The following is a 19249-nucleotide window of genomic DNA, read 5'->3' as shown; positions in this document are numbered from 1 at the left end:
TGTGGGAACTTTGAGGCCCCGAGAAAGTGACATGAAACTCTACCTCATCGTGCTTAAACTTTATTATTTACAAATTAAATTACACAGCAGCTTTACACAGCATGAGATGGGAAAGGAAAGGGAGCGGAGGGAGGTGGCCGGCTCTCGACATTCTCGTCCACCTCCGCCTCCTCTTGTGCGCATCGAAGTCTTCAGTGACGCCTCCCCCAGGTCTGGATCAGGCCTTGGAACACGTGTGTAAGCGGGGCTCTGGTTCTGACAGCCCCAGGGCCACCAGAGCTCCCACCAGCAGCTTCTTCACAGGCGTTGATGGAGAGTGCGAAGGTGTCAGCTGCAGAGACAGGTTAACGGAGGCTAGGGAGGAACACAGACATGTTCTGCCCTTCACCCTACCCCCGCACACTCCCAACACTCACCTTGTCTAGGTGGTGGCGGCAAATGAGGCCACTGGAATTCAGGTAGAAGGTGGAATAGGCATCAAAGGTCCTGGAGAAGGGAGAAGCTAAGGCTTAGTTAAAGTATTTGTGAAAACCAGTTCCTAAAGTTTGCCGCGTGTCAGATCCACCTGGTGACCTGTTCTGACTTCCAATTCTCGGGCTTGAACACTAGGACTATCACAGTCACACCCTACTGTGCCCAGCAGCCACCTAGGAACTTAAGATCCTCAAGCTCAGGCTACATTCAGAGCAATTACATCACAGTGCCACTCTATAGAAGACCTTAGGTTATTCTACTGCACAGCCAAATTGGTGAAACACTAGTTGTCTGACTGGGGAGGTGGGTAAGTGCTTGCCCCGGCAGAAGACGATTTAGGGAGTCATCTCCTCCCTCCCTCCCGTCAGGCGGGCACTGGGTACTGAGCCGAGGTTGGCAGGCTTGGAGTCAAGCACCTTTACTTACCCACTGGATCATCTCACTGGCCCAGAATCACTTAAATGCTTAAGTACAATGGTACAGGCTGAGCCTAGTAATTTGGGGGGATGTACCGGCCAGAAACTTAACCATGTACTTCACCAAGGGCTGTGAAACTGCATTTTTAGGATGCAGTATTTTTGTTCGTTTGGTTTTCGAGATGGCTTCATACAGTCAAGGCTGGCCTTTGACTCCTGATCCTCCAGGAAGCAGGAATACTTTGTTCGGTAAATAAGTACTCGTCACTTGTCAGGTTCAAGTAGCATAGGAAGAAACTGAAATCCAGAGGTTTCTTTTTTATTCTTCAGAGGCAGGGTTTCTTTGTGTAGCCCTGGCTGTCCTGGGACTCGATTTGGAGACCAGGCTGGCCTTGAACTCAAAAACAGATCTGCTAGTCTCTATCCTCCTAGTGCTGGGATTAAAGGTGTATGCCACCACCACCTGGCTGGGGTTTCTGGTTTTTTTTTTTTTTTTTTTTTTTTGGTTTTTCCCAGACAGGGTTTCTCTGTATTGTTTTGGAGGCTGTCCTGGAACTTGCTCTGTAGACCAGGCTGGCCTTGAACTCACAGAGATCCAACTGCCTCTGCCTCCCGAGTGCTGGGATTAAAGGCTTGCTCCACCAACGCCCAGCCTGGCTGGGGTTTTTAATAGACACAAAAATCTATTAATTTTATTAAAAGTAGACTGGGCCATCGTGATGGTTTAAGTGAGTACAGGTGCTTGCAGGCAAGCCTGTGGCCCTGAGTTCAATCCCCAGGACCTACCTACATGGTAGAGTGCGTGAGCTAACTCTCACAAGTTGTCCTCTGAAACTTCACTTACATGCCACAGTGTGCACTACCAGATGCACATAAACACAAAAATAATTAAAATAAAAATAAAAAAATAGACTAAAATCTCTACCCTTGGGAAATCTACAGCCAAATCAAGACAGGATCACCAACTTCCAAGACAGTAGTAGTATTAGGGAAGCCATTGCAGTTGGGGGGGGGTCTTACCGGTAAAGATCCTCTTTATCGCGCCTGTAGAAACGCATGAAGAGCATGTGTATGGGCAGACCTACTAGACGCCAGCGGGCTTGCAGGGTCCAGTTATCGGGGTGGCGGGTCAGCTGTAGAATCTCCAACCGAAACTGTGCAAAATAGTTCCAAACCAGGAAGCGGCAAAGGGTCAGGGACATAATGTACCATGTCCGGCCCCTGTGAGAATCAAAGGGATAGGGATGTCAGGATTGCCCAACTGGAAACCCAAGCTGGCTTTTGTTCGGGGAGCAGGGAAGAGTCAAGTCTCAAGCAGCCTAGATAGAACCTTCTCTGAGACAAGGCTCAGGTGATTAGCACTGGGTCCTCTTCTCCCTCCCTTGCCCCAACTCTCACTTGGTACGAACGTTCAGGATCTCATTGATGAACTCCACGTCCGTAGAATACAGGGTGTAGTCATGGGAGCGAAGGAAGAGGGTAGGGAGCTGGGCAGAAGAAGATGGAGTCAACTCAGTGGGAGAGGAAAGATGTTATCATTTAATTTTGAGGCAGGGTGTGTTTGTTTGCCCAGTCTGGCCTTGACCTTGAAATTCTCACCCCCCCAACCTCCTGACTGACTGTATTACAGGCCTGTCACCGGTTTGGCTTATTTCTGTTATCTACTTTTAGGGTCATCTAATGTCCATTCCCACCTGAAAGGTCACTCCAATCGAACTAACTGTTCTTTACTCCAAACAGAGGGACAGCCGCTTCCCCAGGAAGACAGTTCAGTTATGGATGACTAGCCTGTCTCTGCATTCTTTCCCGCTTACCTCTTGCCTCAGTTTCTCATGCATGACAGCCAGGTGCTCCTCCATATTCTGATCTCTTGATGGGGTGGCAGGGGAAGGGTGGGGAGCTCCGGGAGCTTGGAAAGGTAGCCAAGCCCCAGGGTGGGGGCCAGGGGGTCCCTCAAAAAGGCTCCTGAGTCCATCCAGACAGCCATTGTGCAACTCGGGCCCTGGTCCCTCCTCCCCCTTTCCCACAGGAAGAACCACCCACAACGAATTGACAGCCTGGACCTGAAACAGAGGTGGGGGGAGAGCCTGAGGAAGACGGTGGGTGGGAGGACGTGGGGGTGTGAGTGACCAGGGGAGAGGGAAGGATGGATAAGGGGGTGGGGAGGCGTGGGGCCAGAGGGGTGGGAATGGTAGAGCCCGAGGAGGAAGCTGGTCCTAAAGAGAAGGGAAAGAAAAAAAAGAATCAGATGTCTAAGCTAGGCACGGGGGTGTAGGGAGAGGGATGGACGCAGTACTGCTCGCTCCCGTGAGTTCTGGGCCAGCCAGGAGCACACAGTGACACCTGGTTTCAAAAACACAAAAGACCAGATATCTAATGCCTTACCCAATCTAATGCTTCACCCAATGTAATGCTTCACCCAATGTAATCTAATGCTTCACCAAATCTAATGCTTCACCCAATCTAATCTAATGCTTCACCCAAGCGGGGCTGCTTATAGCGGCAAACCCCACCTGCTCCTCTGGCAGAGGGAGAATTGGCAGAGGGAAGAGGCATGGGCTCGCCCGTCCTATCTCCGATGAAAAGCACCTCTACATGTACAATCCCCTCACTACTGGCAGCCAGTTTTGCGCCTTTGACTCCAAGAATTGTAAGAATGTATTTTACGGGGACTGGAGCGACGGCTGGGGGGCAGGGGGAGCTAAGAGCACTGACTGCTCTCCCAGAGGACCCCGGGTTCAATTCCCAGCACCCAGCACATGGTAGCTGACACCTGTCTGTGACTCCGGTTCCAGGACACCTGACACCAACGGCAACGCACCAACGCACACAAAATAAGTAAGCTCCTTTCAAAGAACATTTTATGAACGATTGAAGAACCGGTTTACCCTATCATGGATGAAATGAAGTGACCTAGTAACTTGTTCACGGCTCTGAAACAGCTATGCAGGGCAAAGAACATGCGGGCGAAACCTCCAGGGCTCTCTCCCTACGCCTCGGTTTCCTGTGAATGGAGGGCAGTGAGACCTCGAGAGACTTATTACGAGGGCTGCACAGGGTCACCAGTGTGCATTAAACCTCACCATCCATAAAGTGGCACGTAAAACGCCAACCATTACCGTTCTGGGGCCTCACTGAATGACAGAACCCTGGCCGACTGCCGAAGCGCGAACTCCTGGGGTCACTAACCGCTGCTACTGCAAGGACCGCAGGCCACCCTGGGTCAGGACCGAGTCCAAGTCCCTCGGTTGCCAAGGAGCCCCGGGGGCGGGGGTACCTTGGTGCCTGGCCTTGCCCTCGGGGCACCTTCCCTGCCTGCCGGGAAGGCGTGGCGGTGCGGCGGCCCGCACGGGGCCAGCCTTACCAGCAGGTGCACCGCAGGCCCGCAGTTCCGGCCTCCCTGCCCTGCCTGCCCTTCAGATCACCTCCAGGCGCAGGTAACGGCGGAGGCTGGGGCGCAGGGCGGCACCTCACCGGGCTCGCCCGTCCCCGCAGGCCCCGTCCCCGCTGGCCTGCGACAGCCCCGCGCCCCCTAACGCGTGCAGCGGTGCGCAGCGCAGCGCCGGGCTGGGAAGGGGCTGCGAGGGCCACGGCGCCTGCGCGCCCGGCGCCCCGCCCCTCGCCCGCCCGGCTCCGAGGGTCTCCGCCCGCTCACTCGCCCCCGGCCGGCCGCCTCCGCCTCACCTGGGTTCGAGCCTGGTAGGCGCGGAGGCAGGGCCCGAGGCGCCGGGCGGTCCCCCGGCTCGGGCGGTACATGGTGTCCCGGGGGTGAGAGGCTCTGCGCCTCCCGCGTCCCGTCTCCTCGCTGGGCGGCGCGCGCCCCGGGGGCCGGCTGCGTGAAGGGGAAGGAGGGAGGGGACCGGGGCTGAGGGGGGAGAAACGGAGACACCGTGCGCCTGCGCGGTACGGGCCCCGACGCCGGAGCCGCCGCTGCGCGGGTGCGCGCCTGCGCTTGGCGGGCCTGGGCGCTCCCACGGCGCCTGCGCAGCCCCTTGGCCGGCCTAGCAAAACCTGGAGGGAAGGTAGAGAGCCGGCTGGACGCCTTCGCGACAATGAGAATGGGGTGGGCGTGCTGAAGTAATGACAGGTCGCTTTGTTCAGCCGCTATGGTGATATTAAAAAATAAATACTTTTATTGCTCTGGTTAGAAATAAGATACAAACGATCTGAGGCGGTCAGGCCTAATGAATGAATGAATGAATGAGCGCATCCGTTATGAAGGGCCCAGCTTTGGCTGTGTTCTGCAGTTTGGAAAGGGGGGGGGGCTGTGGTCACCAGGGCCTGGTGCTGCGGCGCTCCTGCAGGTTCCTGATGAACCGGGCGTTGATTATGGCCCCACCCACCGTCCAGGTCTCAGCGGGTGGAGCCGGGACCCTTGGAGCAACTGAGGGCGGAGGTTCCTTCGCAGACCCATCCTCTAACAAGATCTGATCCTCACCGGACGACCTGGCGGGCAGGGAGAGGGAGATGGAGGGTGTTAGAGCTGACCGCAGTTTGCTTGATGGAGGTTCCTCGAGGTCGTGGGGAGCCAAGTTGTGATTGGAGAACACCTGTCGGGTTCTAAGGCTGGGGCAGGCCACACCGTGTCCAAACGGAAGCACCAGAGCTCAGCCCACAAGGAAGCAGAAGGCTTATGCGATGTTAGGTAGAAAGGTGTGCGGGAACTGGGTGGTACCCAGCTCAGACTCGGGAGGAAGCGTGCGGGCGGGAGCAGTGTTAGGCAGGGTCAGAGGCGCCAGGCGGCCGCCGTTAGGGGGAGGTGTGGACCTCACCTATCCTCTGATTCCTGCTCCCCCTGCTTCCGTTCTTGGTAGCCTGCGGAAACACCAGGCATCTGGGGAGGCCGCGGCGGTGTGTGTGGCCCACTTGGTTGGAGAATAAGAAAGGGTGACCACTTACCTCTACCCAGGGATGAGGTACTGAGTCCCCCGTGGCGGCTGTAGTGGCAGCTTTGGGCTACCAGCCCCGGGGGAGTCCCCCTGTAGGAGAAATGGGAGATGATGGGGAAGAGGTTCAGGATGAAGGGTGGCATGGAGGGGTCGGAGGAGAGAGGAGGGAGGGATAGCATGGGGACAAGGACAAAGGGCAGCTGTCACCCAGAGGGTTCCTGTCTGAGTCTTTTCCCAACAAGGGGGGGGCGCTTATTTTGTACTTGAAGATTTTCTGACGCATCCCTGCTGTGTTGCTTTACTGGAGCGGTGTGGTATATGATGTGATCCAATTATGTCAAAAAAAAAAAAAAAAGGAGTTTGTGGAACCATGTGCCCTCATGTTTGAAAAACTGGTTACCTTAAATATAAGAAATCTCAGACCAGAGTAGCAAGGCCAAATTTAGGAGGAAAAAGCTGTCTTTTCAGGAGGATGACAGACTTATTATTATCATCATGGAGACAGGGCTCCACTGTGTAGCCTTGGCTGGACTGTAACTTCCTACATAAACCAAGCTTGCTTCACACTCTTACCAAGGTCCGCCTGCCTCCGCCTCCGCCTCCCAAGAGCTGGGATTAAAGGCGTGTGCCACCATGCCCAGTACCCTGTGGGGACAGATGGTAGGTAGGACTTGCCTTGAGAGAGCACTAAGGGATCAGTGGGGCAGCCATGAGGAAAGCAAAGCAGGAGAGGAGCCCAGAAGCAGCCCTGAGGTTAGCGAAGCCCTTTCCGAGGCTGGCCGGGGGAAGGAGGTCCAGGTTCCCACGCGCACAGAGAGGTCTACATAGAGCTACTGCAACTCTAGGATAGAGCCAGCAATACAGAGGGGGAAGGGCAGATCCTCAAAAGGGGGGTGGGGTGGGGGGGGCTCTGAGCTCTGCAGACCTCAGGACTGCAGAGGAGACAGGAGGTTCTGAGACCCCGGGAGGACAGGTGAAGGCAGATGACACTGGCACCTTGTTGTTTTTCACTGAAAACGTCAGTTTAGAAAACACAGAAGAATCCACACTTTATTGAGACGGCACTGAGGGGGAAAGCAGGGAGAAGTGGGGAGAGGGAGGTCCTGCTCCCAAGGACTTGCGGGAACACAGTGAGTGGGGCACCTGATCTACCATCACGTTCAGAGGGCGGGGAGAGGACGGGTCTGTCTACACCCTGGAAAGCATGGAAGCAGGGGAGGGGGTTCTGGCTGTGGAGGAAAAGGAGGGGGGCAGCAGGAGGGGGATCCTGACGTCATCTCAAGACAGTCTGGAAAATCTATTCTCAGGGAGGCAGGGAGGTTAGAGGGGACTCCAGGATCTCATGGACCAGACTTTTCTTCAGGGATACAGATAAGTGGCCCTGGGACCTTTGCCGGGATCCACTGCCAAGGGAAAGACTCAGGTTATCTGAGTGGGCCTCCTGTAGACACCCCAAAGCAACATTTGACACACCTACATGGCACTTGAAAAGTTATGAGTTTGGCGATGCTGGGAGGACCCTGCTGGGAAGCCAAGGAGCCCATGTCTTGTCAGCCTTGACTGCTCTGAGGCAGAGTTTGCTCACGGTCTGGCATCAGCAGACTGATGACAGGTTCGTGTGGCGGCAGGATGAGAGCTGCCAGTGGGCACTGCGGAGGGAATCATCCGTTGACAGGACACCCCTTCAAGGTTTCCCTGGCAGAGGAGGCCCTTGGACCGGCTCTGATGGTCTGGAGTCTGAACATAAGCAGAGAGTGCCTCTCTAGGGAGTCAGCAGGAGACATTTAGCCCCAGAGTTGTGGGAACGGATGGGCTGTCTATGGAGAGGACTCGGAGCACATGTTGGGAGAGTGGGGTGTCTTCTGTGGTTAAGAAAAGCTACAAATGTTAGGCTATTTAGAACCCTGGCAACCCAGCTGTTCAAGAAAGGGGGAGAAAAAACCTTGATGGAAGAGTGGGTTGCAGGCTTTGGGAAGGGGGAGGGGAGGGGGTGGCTGTCAGTATCGACTCTCATCGGATCGGGGAAGGGAGCTGTGGAGGGATGTTATGGACAGGAGAAGGGGAGAGGGGAGGCAGGGAGAGAGAAAAACAGATGTCAGAGGTGAAGAAGAGGCTAAGAGGAGACATAAGGACACACCCACTCCCTGCCTATCTGGAAGGGCTCTTGGCACACAGACCCTTGGCCGCGTAACCCAATGGTTCCCAATCTGTTAGACACATGCCTATCCCTGGCAAAACCAAGAATCCCCCAGTTGAGAAAGGCTCAAGCCTGCCCCCCCACCCAATCCTGTCTTCCTATTTTTTTGATGACCCTCAGAGTACAACTCTGGCCCCTGGCTCCATATAAAACCCCTGGATTCTTCACTGTTTTTCCAGAACAGTGCTGCAGAAATCTGTGTCCTTGGTAAGGAGTTCACTGTTTCACATTTCTGGTGGAGTCACCTTATCCTTCACCATTCCTTAACTTCTAGACATCCTGAGGCTCCCGAACTTACGGGCCCTGCCCTATTACCTGGTGCGTCTGCGCTGGGCTGGACTGCTCCCAGGGTCAGAGGCCAGCAGAAGGCGGGCGGCAGGGTGTGGGGGGCAGAGGCGCAGGGAACGGAGCAGCTCCTGCTCTGGCACAAAGGGTCGGAGGGGACCCCGGTCCGGCGAGTTGCCCAGGCTGCTGGAGCGTGGGGGTGGGTGAGCTGGGGGCGTGGCACGGCGAGGGGCCCTGTTGAGGGGCCAAGGAGGCTCCACGGCCACCTTCAGGACTTAGGAGAGGAGGGACACAGAGGGTGAGAAAGAGAAGAAAGGGAAGAGAAGAGAGTCACAACAATTAGGAAGAAAAAGCAGCTTAACCTTTTATCATTGCCTCCTAGTGACCTTCCCTTAACTAGTCTTCTCTGGGTCCTTAAGCCCAGCGAGCCTCTTCTGATCTGGTCAGGCTTGGTCACCCTTCCCTAGCCCCCCAGCCACCCTCCCCTAGCCCCCCACCCCCAGCCACCCTCCCCTAGCTCCCCACCCCCCAGCCACCCTCCTCTAGCCCCCCACCCCCCAGCCACCCTCCCCTAGCCCCCCACCCCCAGCCACCCTCCCCTAGCCCCCCACCCCCAGCCACCCTCCCCTAGCTCCCCACCCCCAGCCACCCTCCCCTAGCTCCCCACCCCCAGCCACCCTCCCCTAGCCCCCCACCCCCAGCCACCCTCCCCTAGCCCCCCACCCCCAGCCACCCTTCTCTAGACCCCACCCCTAGCCCCCTCCCCTAGCCCCCCACCCCCAGCCACCCTCCCCTAGCTCCCCACCCCCAGCCACCCTCCCCTAGCTCCCCACCCCCAGCCACCCTCCTCTAGCCCCCCACCCCCAGCCACCCTCCCCTAGCCCCCCACCCCCAGCCACCCTCCTCTAGCTCCCCACCCCCCAGCCACCCTCCCCTAGCTCCCCACCCCCCAACCACCCTCCTCTAGCCCCCCACCCCTAGCCCCCTACCCCCCAGCCACCCTCCCCAATCTCCTTACATTCTCTGTCACTGGAGGAGTATGGCTTAATGTCTCCCTCTGCCCTTTTTGGCGGCAGCTTCCGTGCTGGAGCTGGTGGTGGCAGAGACACAAGTTAAGTTTTAGGAGAGGCACTTTCTATCCCTCCTCCCCGATGCTGCCTCACAATCCCAAACTTCTGCTCCATGACACCACAGCTCCTCCTGGGAATGCCAGTGCAGAAGCCGCGCTGTGCCAAAGCCAGCACACCAAAGGGAGTTTGGGGGAGGAAGGCTGGAGCACTTTCCGGGAGAGCCAGAAGGAGTAGGCCAAACACAGAGTTTCGGGAGAAAGATTCAGGGGAGACCAGGACCTGGGAAATCCAGGAAAGGGTGGCCAAGGGAAGGTGAGCTCTTACTGTCCATGGGTGTTGTCAGGCCCCCCTGGGGTTCTGGGGCAGTGGAATAGTCCCAGCTGGGCCAGTGAGGACCCTGGGTCCCTCTAGATGAGATGGACAAAGCCCTTGGTTAATTGGGAATTGTTCTGGGGAGGGGAGTGGAGAGGGGGTGCAGAACCTCTCCTTCCTGTACAAAAAGATATGGAGAGACTGAGCTCTTATTATAGGTTTCAAAGTAATAATACAAGAATGTGTTGGCACACGCTAAAGGCATGTCCCTGCTAAAGGCAGGCCTGATGGACATGGCGTGTTCCAGAGTTACAAAGAACAAGGAGCCAGCCAGGTGGCGGCGACACACACCTTTAATCCAGGCACTCGGGAAGCAGAGGCTAGCTGACCTTTGTGAGTTCAAGGCCACCCTGGTCTATATAGCTAGTTCCAGGACAGCCACAGCTACACAGATCCTGTCTCAACCCCTTTCTTCCCAAAAAGGAGAGAGAGAGAAATGTGGGCATCTGCAACAGCAAGGGTGGGGATCCCAGCTGCCCTGTGTGGATCTGCATCCCCATCCCCGATGGTGGCAGGACCTCACTGCCTGCCGAACAGCGGTCTCAGGAACCATAGCGCCTCATGGACATGATGGGCCCCTGGGAGCCTGGGCTGACACTAATAGGGCGTAATGAACCGTTCTTTGGACCACTGTTACTCCTTTTCCAGGCCATGGTGCTATCCCATGGAGAAGGCCATTCTGTGCCACGCAGCACCACACCATTGATGAAGGCTGTACCCTCTCCCTGAGGACGTCCTGGGGGAGGGAGCAGGGGAGGCAGGAGGCAGCTTGTGAGTTTTACTCTAAATGGGTCTATTTATTTATTTATTTTGACACAGGGTTTCTCTGTGTAGCCCTGGCTGTCCTGGAACTTTGTAGGCCAGGCTGACCTCAAACTCACAGAGACCCGTCTACCTCTGCGTCCCAAGTGCTGGGATTAAAGATGTGTGCCACCACACCCAGCTAGGTGTAATTATTTTTGAAAAAAAAATCTTTTTTTAAGGCAAAATATCATGTATCTGGCTGGCCTAGAGCTTGCCACATAGACTAGGCTGGCTCCAAACTCATATAGCTCTACCTGCCTTGGTTCCCTGAATGGAAATATTTAAACTTTGGATTGATCACATCACTACGCCAGGAGCAGAAATCAAAGGACTGTTGGACTCACCCGCTTGTGCCTCCCTGGCTGACAGAGCCTAAAGAGTTTACCAAGTAATTTGATTTTGGCCTGTCTCGAGGGAGCTGACCTAGTCAAGAGGCTACGCTGACATCAGTGGTCAGCAAAGCCCTGAAGGGGCTTGCTTCACGAGAACCCCTGCTGAGAGCAGGGCTGGGGTGCACCATGGCGGGCGGGGCGGTATGGTTAGAGCTTAGAGCGCAGGCTGCAGCAGCATTAGCAGGGTCTGAGTCCTTCCCGGTGGTTATAAAACGCCCTAGCTCTCAAGGCAAACAAGGGAACTGACTGCTGGCTATGTGGGTGGCTTCAGGAGTATCCCGAGTGGCCAGCAGATAGCACTGCACACTTTGGAGCCTCTAGAAAGACTAGACCTCAGTCCTTTAACTCCGCCCAGTCCATGCAGGCTTTACCAGCAGGCGTGGGGTCGACCTCAGCGGCACGAGAGTGTCGAGACGCCCTCAGAGAGGGAGTGGGGGGCCCTGTGAGGGAGGAAGAGGTGGTGGCCCTCAGTGGGGGGGGGCAGCGGGACCAGGAGCCCACCTCCTTCCTTTCCCTCTCCCCGGCTACTAGATCAGCACGAGGCGAGGACACTTACGGTGCTGATGGGCGAAGAAGCCTTCAAAGATCACGAAGTTGTTCACCTGGAAGATGAGGCAAACAGAGCGTGTTGGCCACTCAGTCCCAGCACACAGTGGGTGTAGGGGCCGGGCCAGAGACCACGGGGTGGGCTTCGTCCTCGAAGCTCAGCTAGTGGACTGCTTACCTGCCATCCCATGACGCCCTGGGCCCAAGCCTCAGCACCACATACATTGGGTACACACAGTGGCACAGGCCTGTCACGCTAGCACTTGGAAGAGGAAGGTTATCCTCAGCTACACAGAGAGCGGGAGGCCAGCCTGGGCTACGTGAGACCCTGCTCCCAAGACACAGAAATAAGAGGCTGGAGAGATGGTTCAGCAGTTAAGAGCACTTGCGGAAGACTGATTTCCCAGCACCCACAGGGCGGCTCACAACCGTCTCTAACTCCCGGGGGATCTGACGCCCTTTCTGACCTTCCCCGTGGGTACTAGGCACACCTGTACTGCGCATATATTTGTGCAGGCAAAATATTCATACAAGTAAAATAATAACTCTATGCAGGAAGTGGTGTCACATGGCTTTAATCCTAGCACTCAGGAGGCAGAGGCAGGAGGATCTCTGAGTTTGAGGCCAGCCTGATCTACAGAGTTCCAGGACAGCCAGGGCTGTTACACAGGGAAACCTTGTCTCAAATCACCTGCCCCCCCAAAAAAAAACAAAACAAAAGAGAGATTTAAAAAAACCCACAGTGGAAAGAACAAAACCAAGACTGATTGCCCTTGGGGATAGACAGAACACTCAAAATCCCTGATCCTAACGAGCTGATCTTAAAATTCATGTGGCATCACAAAACTACAAGAAATGTTGAACATGGTGCCTCACGCTCTTTTCCCCAGTGCTTGGAAGGAAGAGGCAGCAGCTGGTCTACAGTCAAGAGGACAAAGCTGAAGTCTAACACTTCCTGTCTGCATAACTTAGCTACTGAACCACAGAAACCAATGCCGTGTGACATAGGATCCGAGCGTTAGAAACACCAGAATTCACACAGTGTGAAAGAGGCACAGAACAGAGGTCCTTCAACAGAGAACGAACAAACATTTCTTTAACAAACAGTGGTTGGGCCGGGCGGTGGTGGCACATGCCTTTAATCACAGTGCTTGGGAGGCAGAGGCAGGGGGATCTCTGTGACTTTGAGGCCAGCCTGGTTTATAGAGTGAGTGCCAGGACAGCTAGGGCTCCACAAGAGAAACTCTGTCCCAAAAAAGCCAAAACCAAAACCAAAACCAAACAGTGCTTGGGAAAATGGATCTCCACAAGGAGAGTTATCGTTATAGCACAGACGCAGAGTGAATCAGGAGGCTGGGCAGACACTGCTCTCCTGGGTCCCTTCCATGCCCAGCACCCACGGTGCGGCTCACAACCATCCGTATCCCACCTCTGCAGACACTGCATGCTCATGGTGCACGTGCATACGTGCAGGCACTCACACACGCATACAGACCCCCAACAGAGAGCTCACAGGACACCTAACACTAATAATTTACACGACATCTGCTGGTATTCCTTACAGGCTAGCAGCTCCACCTGCATCCGATGTGTGGGACGTGCCCTTTGCACTGCTCTGTTTATTTCATTTATGCATTTATGCATCCCCTCTGGCCTGGAGTTCGTTTTTTTTTTGTAGACCGGGCTGACCTTGAACCCACAGAAACCAACCAACCTCACTCAGTTCCAGCAGTGCTGAGATTAACAGCGTATACCACCACACCCTGATATTGCCCTTTTACTTTTTTCTTTTTTGACTCAAGAGTTTCATGTAGCCTAGGCTGACTCCAAACTTGTGATGACCTTCCAACTCCCCACCACCTTGAAAATCAAAATCAACTCTTTTTTTTTTGTTTTTCGAGACAGGGTTTCTCTGTATTGTTTTGGAGGCTCTCCTGGAACTCGCTCGGTAAACCAGGCTTGGTCTGGAACTCACAGAGATCCGCCTGCCTCTGTCTCCCGAGTGCTGGGATTAAAGGCGTGTGCCACCATTGCCCAGTGAAAATCAACTCTTAAATGCCGGGCATGGTGATTCATCTCTGTATTACAGTTTTGGAGGCTGTCCTGGAACTCGCTCTGTAGACCAGGCTGGCCTTGAACTCACAGAGATCCTCCTGCCTCTGCCTCCCGAGTGCTGGGGTTAAGGGCGTGCGCCACCACCGCCCGGCTGTGATTTCGCTTTTCGCTATGTAAAAACCAAAGCCTTTATTTATGATGACCTGTGTGGCTTCCATCTCCCATACATCCCTTTTGTCACACTGGTCTGGGCTTACACTCGCTGCTCAGCCTCCGCACTGGCAATTACACTCTCTGGGACACTGGGCTGCCACCCTCTCTTCCCGCTATTGCTAGTTTCTGGGTGATAGCTTCCTCCAGCCTCTCACTTGCACCTGTACAGTCCCTCCCCCACCGACATAGGTTTCATTTTCTCACAACACTTACCCTTAACTACAGTAAAGAAAACTTGTTGTTTTATGAGACAGGGTCTCTCTGGGAAGTCTTGCAACTCCATATTTAGAGTAGGCTGGCTTCCACTTTACAGAGCCCTGCCTGCCTCTGCCTCCCCGGTGCTGGGATTAAAGGAATGCACCACCTTGCTTGGCCCTAGGATACATTATGTTTGTCTGGTTCCACATTTAGAAGGCAGATTCTTTTGTTGGCTAAGTGGTCCTGGTGCCCGCAACAGTGTCAGGCAACACAGTAAATATCTGTTTATGCACTAGTCACGTGTCTCTAAACTCAGAGTCACTGCCATGATGAAACCAGGCTCCCTGAGGGCTGGGATGTCCGTTATTCTAGATTGTCCATAAATGTTGACGGAATGAGAAACCCCTGTGTGAGGACAGGTGGATATGGACTGCCTGTGTTTGGGGATGAAAATGAAGTAAGCAACCCTTGTGTAGATGTGGTAGAAAACTCTGGAAGCGAAGGCAGAGGCGGGACGATGTTTATGGTTCACAGTCAGCCTGATTTACAGAGAGAGCTCCAGGACAGTGGAAGTCACACAGAGACCCTGCCTCAAAAAACCAGCACCAGGAAGGAAGGGAGGCAGGGAGGCAGGGAGGGAGGGAGGGAGGGAGGGAGGGGGACCCCTGATGAAGGATAATAGGATAGGAAGTTGCTCAGAGGTTAAGAGTCCTTACTACTCTCCCAGAGCATCCAGGTGAGGTGGTCAGCACCTCTGGCCTCAATGGAACCTGCTCACTGCATACATTTTCCCAATGGAACCTGCTCACTGCATACATTTTCCCAATGGAACCTGCTCACTGCATACATTTTCTCAATGGAACCTGCTCACTGCATACATTTTCTCAATGGAACCTGCTCACTGCATACATTTTCTCAATGGAACCTGCTCACTGCATACATTTTCTCAATGGAACCTGCTCACTGCATACATTTTCTCAATGGAACCTGCTCACTGCATACATTTTCTCAATGGAACCTGCTCACTGCATACATTTTCTCAATGGAACCTGCTCACTGCATACATTTTCTCAATGGAACCTGCTCACTGCATACATTTTCCCAATGGAACCTGCTCACTGCATACATTTTCTCAATGGAACCTGCTCACTGCATACATTTTCCCAATGGAACCTGCTCACTGCATACATTTTCTCAATGGAACCTGCTCACTGCATACATTTTCCCAATGGAACCTGCTCACTGCATACATTTTCTCCTGTAGGCACGCTCACATACACATAAACAGAGAACGGATAGTTTTTAAACAAAGAATAAAAGTGAAAGGTGGACATGGTAATCCAGCAGTTAGGAGTGTGGGGCAGGAGAATTGCTGTGAGTGTAAGACCATCCTGGGCTACATTGGGAGTCTCAGGTCAGCTGAGTTACAGAATGAAAACAGACAAGCAAAAATCCCCAAGACTGACTCTGGTAGAGGCAGAGATAGGTGGATTTCTGTGAGCTCTGGGCCAGCCAGCACTACGCAAGGATACTCTATGAAAACAAGAAGCTGCGCACGGTGTCGGGGGCGCACACCTTTAATCCCAGCAGTCTGAGCAGAGGCAGATAGATCTCTGTGAGCTCTGGGATAGCCAGACTACATAATGAGACCCCATCTCAAACAATGATAAAAAAAAAAAGACAGGATGAATGTTTCCAGAACATACGATAGTGCAAGAAGAAAACGATTTAGTTGTAAAAATAAATCACACAGGACATTGTGACATAATCCTAGCTCTTGGGAGGCTGAGGCAGGAGGATCACCAGTTTGAGGTGGGCAGGGTTGTGGGGTATGTCTAGGGGACACTATACAGCAAGTCTCTTTCAAAAACCAAACAGCTGGGCATCAAGGTATACCTGTCATCCCATAATTCAGGAGGTGGAGACAGGAGAATCACCATGAGTTCAAGGCCAGTGAGATCCTGTTTAAAAAAAAAGGTGGCCGGGCGGTGGTGGCGCACGCCTTTAATCCCAGCACTCGGGAGGCAGAGGCAGGCGGATCTCTGTGAGTTCGAGGCCGGGCTGGACCAATAGCCTCCGAAACAATACAGAGAAACCCTGTCTCGTAAAAACCAAAAAAAAGGTGACATCCTGGACACATGTATATATAGGGACTGAGTAGACATAAATATATACATCTATGTACATGTATACGAACACATAACAATAACAAAGAGAGATAATCTGGGCGAGGGGACATGGGAGAAGTTGGAGGAGTAGCAGAGGTGGTGGTACACCCCTTTAATCCCTGCACTCTAGAGGTAGAAGTAGGTGGATATCTGTGTTCTAGGCCAGCCTGGTGTACAAGGCGAGTTCTAGGACAGCCATAGTGACCCAGGGAGACCTTATTTGAAAAACAAAACAAAACAAAAACAAAAAACTAGATGCTGGAGAGATGGCTCAGGGTTTAGAGCACTTGTTGGTCTAGCAGAGCACATGGAGGCTCACAGCCATCTGTTAATTCCAGTTCCAATGGTTCTGGCACCCTCTACTGACCTCTGTGTGTACAGACATGAACATGGTCACATAAACACATGTTGTCTAAAACAACAACAAACCAACCAAGGTAGGACTGGCCACACGTCTCAAGGGTAAAGGCGCTTGCTGACCCTGAGTAACTGATCCTCACGCCTTTCATCTCCACACATGAACTGGAATGCACAGTCAGAAAACAAATGTTTGTAAGAAGGGGAGCAGAGCTGTAATTCTCAGTGGCCGAGCACATGTACAAGCGTGCCCAAGGCCCTAGCGTGGATCCCACCAACCACAAAGGTTATCAGCCAGTCTGACGGGATTGCTCAGCGCCATGCGGAGCTGCCTCTCTGACCTGTGGGACTGTGGTCTCCAGGTTGTAGTGCTTGTTCAGAAACTTCAGCAGCTTTGGCGACGGTCGGTCAATGGCCAGTTGGTGTGGCTCAACCCGCTCTTTCTGCAGGGAAAACGGGAGGTTTGAGGGCAGGGGGTAGTGGGGGAGCATGCTGGCAGGAAATTGGGAGCCTGGCGGGGGAACGTGGGGAAATGGACCACTGTGGGCAGGCGGCAGGCTCTTTAGCAGCCTCGGACGAGGAGCCTTTTAGATCTCTCTCTCTCTCTTTTTTAAAAACTTATTTTATTATTACTATTTTTTATTTTATTTTATTTTTTTGGTTTTCAAGACAGGCTTTCTCTGTATTGCTTTGGAGGCTGTCCTGGAACTCACTCTGTAGATCAGGCTGGTCTCAAACTCACAGAGATCCACCTGCCTCTGCCTCCGAGTGCTGTGATTAAAGGTGTGTGTCACCAATGCCCGGCTACTATTTTTTTTTTTTTTTTTTTTTGGTTTTTCGAGACAGGGTTTCTCTGTATTGTCTTGAAGGTTGTCCTGGAACTCGCTCTGTAGACCAGGCTGGCCTCAAACTCACAGAGATCCTCCTGCCTCTGCCTTCCGAGTGCTGGATTAAAGGCGTGTGCCACCACCACCCGGCTACTATTTTTTATTTTATTTGAGATTTTGCCTGTGAAAGGGTTAGGGTTTTGGAGTTATAGACAGTCGTTAGCTGCCGTGTGGGTACTGGGAGTTGAACCCTGGTCCTTTGGAAGAGCAGTCAGTGCCCTCAACCACTGAGCCATCTCTCCGGTCCCCCTTTAAGATTTCTTCTGACTAAGCCTTGGAAAGACTGTCCGGTACCTGTAACATATGCTGAAAGAGCTCTCTGCCGTGGCCGTGCCGTTGCACTGACTCGTGGATGTAGAAGTCCAGGATGCACAGCGGTTCTACCTCATTGTGGGCTTCACGGTCATCCTGGGACGTCACGAAACAACAGGAGCACACCTTTTTAGGAGCCAGGCACCTTCGTTGCCCAGCCACACCCCCCCACCCTCCTCCACATCTCTCCTCTGGCACCGAAGCTTTCCAATGCCCAAGTCTGCGGCAACACTCACCAGCACAAAGAGCTTCTTGTATCCGACTTTGAGGAAGCCAAGAATGGCTCCTTTCCCTGCCCTGTGGGATGGGGAAGGGGGAAGAGAGGGGGAGGGAAATAATGAGGCAGGCAGCAGCAACCGTCCGGGAGAGACAGTAAAAGAAAGGAGGGCAGCTAAGGATACTGTGGTGTCACATGGACGACAGTGACAGCACTCACGGCCGGGCTGAAGTGTCCTTTAGTATATAAACGACGTGACGGTTACTCTGCATCCTGGAAGCGCTGGTGATGGGCGCGGGGAGACGCTGGGCCTGCGGGGATGAAGGCAGACTCTGTACAGTGGGGGGGCTCCTTATCTGCCACCCTGGCTTTGCCCCTTACTCCTCCTAGGGGTGCCCCGTACCTTGGCAGAGGCTTTGCCCAGTTCGTCCAGAATGGTCATGATTTGCTGCTGCAGATCCACCCTGCAGAGACGGGGCCGGTCAGAAACTCGCTTGGGTTACAGCAGCATCCCCCCCTCCCCACGGGTCACTCCTGGGGCAGCCTGCTCGAGACTCCCACCCAGGCTCCTCCATGGGGGGGTCTCTCTGCCTTTGCTCGGAGCTCTTCCTCACCTCCCGCCTCACCCCTCCGGACCCCAAACTTGGGTTTCACAGCTCCCGGTGTTAAGATTACTGTGGGGCAGCAGGGAGGGGGCCAGGGTCAACCGCAGCCTCCAGTTGAGGCCACACGTCGGGCGGAGGGGAGAAAGGTTACGGATGGCAGGCCGGTTAACCCGGCTAGGTCCAGGGTCAGAGGTCACCAAAACCCAGGCTGTGAACTGCAGAGAGAATGGCCAGCAGGCAGTGAGAAGGGGGCGTGGTGCCTTGGGCCAGGTTTGGAGAGGAAACGGGACAGAAGGGCCACGGGGCGGGTTTGAAATGTCACCGGGCCGGCGTTGTGGTTCCGGGTCGGCGGGCCGGAGGCCGCAGGTGCTGGTCCAGCACGGTGATCCGCTCCGGGAACAGCGCATCCACATCGAACGGGAACTCCATGGCCCATTGTGCGGGACCGGACACGCCCCACGCGACGTCACTTCCGCTACCAGGGCCGCACACCCCGTCTTCATTTCCAGGACCCGCCTCCAGGGATCGCTCCGCCCCTACGGCGGGGTACGGCAGCCAGGAAGACCCCATTCTTTCTGGTCCCATAGCAACGGGACTCCCCTTGTAGGTCTGTGCTCCTGCAGTGCCTTGGCAACCTAGCATCTTTCACCGTGGACAGCCGAGGGGACCCACAGCACGGAACCGCCTTCACGCACCCTTTCCCTGCTAGAGCTGCAGTCCGGGTGAGTTAGACTGAACACGCTCCCCCCCAGCAGCACATCTCACACACTTCACCCCACGTTCTGAAAGTCA

The 19249-nt window shown here is 54.3% G+C and overlaps 2 protein-coding genes across 10 annotated transcripts; both read right to left on the bottom strand.

The window, feature by feature from the left end:
• Positions 1-44: 44 nt before the first annotated feature.
• CUNH6orf136 (chromosome unknown C6orf136 homolog) lies at positions 45-4742 on the bottom strand. Its single transcript, XM_005087601.4, has 6 exons — positions 4575-4742; positions 2705-3106; positions 2289-2377; positions 1911-2111; positions 417-486; positions 45-331 (listed from the first exon to the last, which is right to left on the bottom strand). Exons 1-6 carry the CDS (start codon positions 4644-4646, stop codon positions 218-220), a joined length of 948 nt encoding a protein of 315 aa, XP_005087658.1. The 5' UTR covers positions 4647-4742; the 3' UTR covers positions 45-217.
• A 258-nt stretch (positions 4743-5000) lies between these two features.
• Positions 5001-18937, bottom strand: Atat1 (alpha tubulin acetyltransferase 1). Of its 9 annotated transcripts, none has more exons than XM_005087597.4 (13): positions 18780-18935; positions 18256-18316; positions 18072-18163; positions 17872-17932; positions 17618-17731; positions 16778-16879; positions 11456-11501; positions 11271-11339; positions 9280-9351; positions 8292-8535; positions 5790-5869; positions 5663-5705; positions 5001-5336 (listed from the first exon to the last, which is right to left on the bottom strand). In XM_005087597.4, exons 1-13 carry the CDS (start codon positions 18884-18886, stop codon positions 5162-5164), a joined length of 1266 nt encoding a protein of 421 aa, XP_005087654.1. In that variant the 5' UTR covers positions 18887-18935; the 3' UTR covers positions 5001-5161. The 9 variants fall into 9 exon arrangements, with proteins under 9 accessions (XP_005087654.1, XP_040588119.1, XP_040588120.1 ...); XM_040732185.1 differs by adding an exon at positions 18467-18672 and having other exon boundaries at positions 5663-5869; positions 18780-18909; XM_040732186.1 differs by adding an exon at positions 18528-18672 and having other exon boundaries at positions 5663-5869; positions 18780-18909.
• Positions 18938-19249: the final 312 nt, after the last annotated feature.

The sequence above is a fragment of the Mesocricetus auratus genome, unplaced genomic scaffold (assembly GCF_017639785.1).
Source record: "Mesocricetus auratus isolate SY011 unplaced genomic scaffold, BCM_Maur_2.0 Super-Scaffold_100027, whole genome shotgun sequence".
In the NCBI taxonomy this organism is placed as follows: domain Eukaryota; kingdom Metazoa; phylum Chordata; class Mammalia; order Rodentia; family Cricetidae; genus Mesocricetus; species Mesocricetus auratus.
Note: the sequence above shows the minus strand (reverse complement) of the source record. Positions and strands in the feature narration are given on the sequence as shown.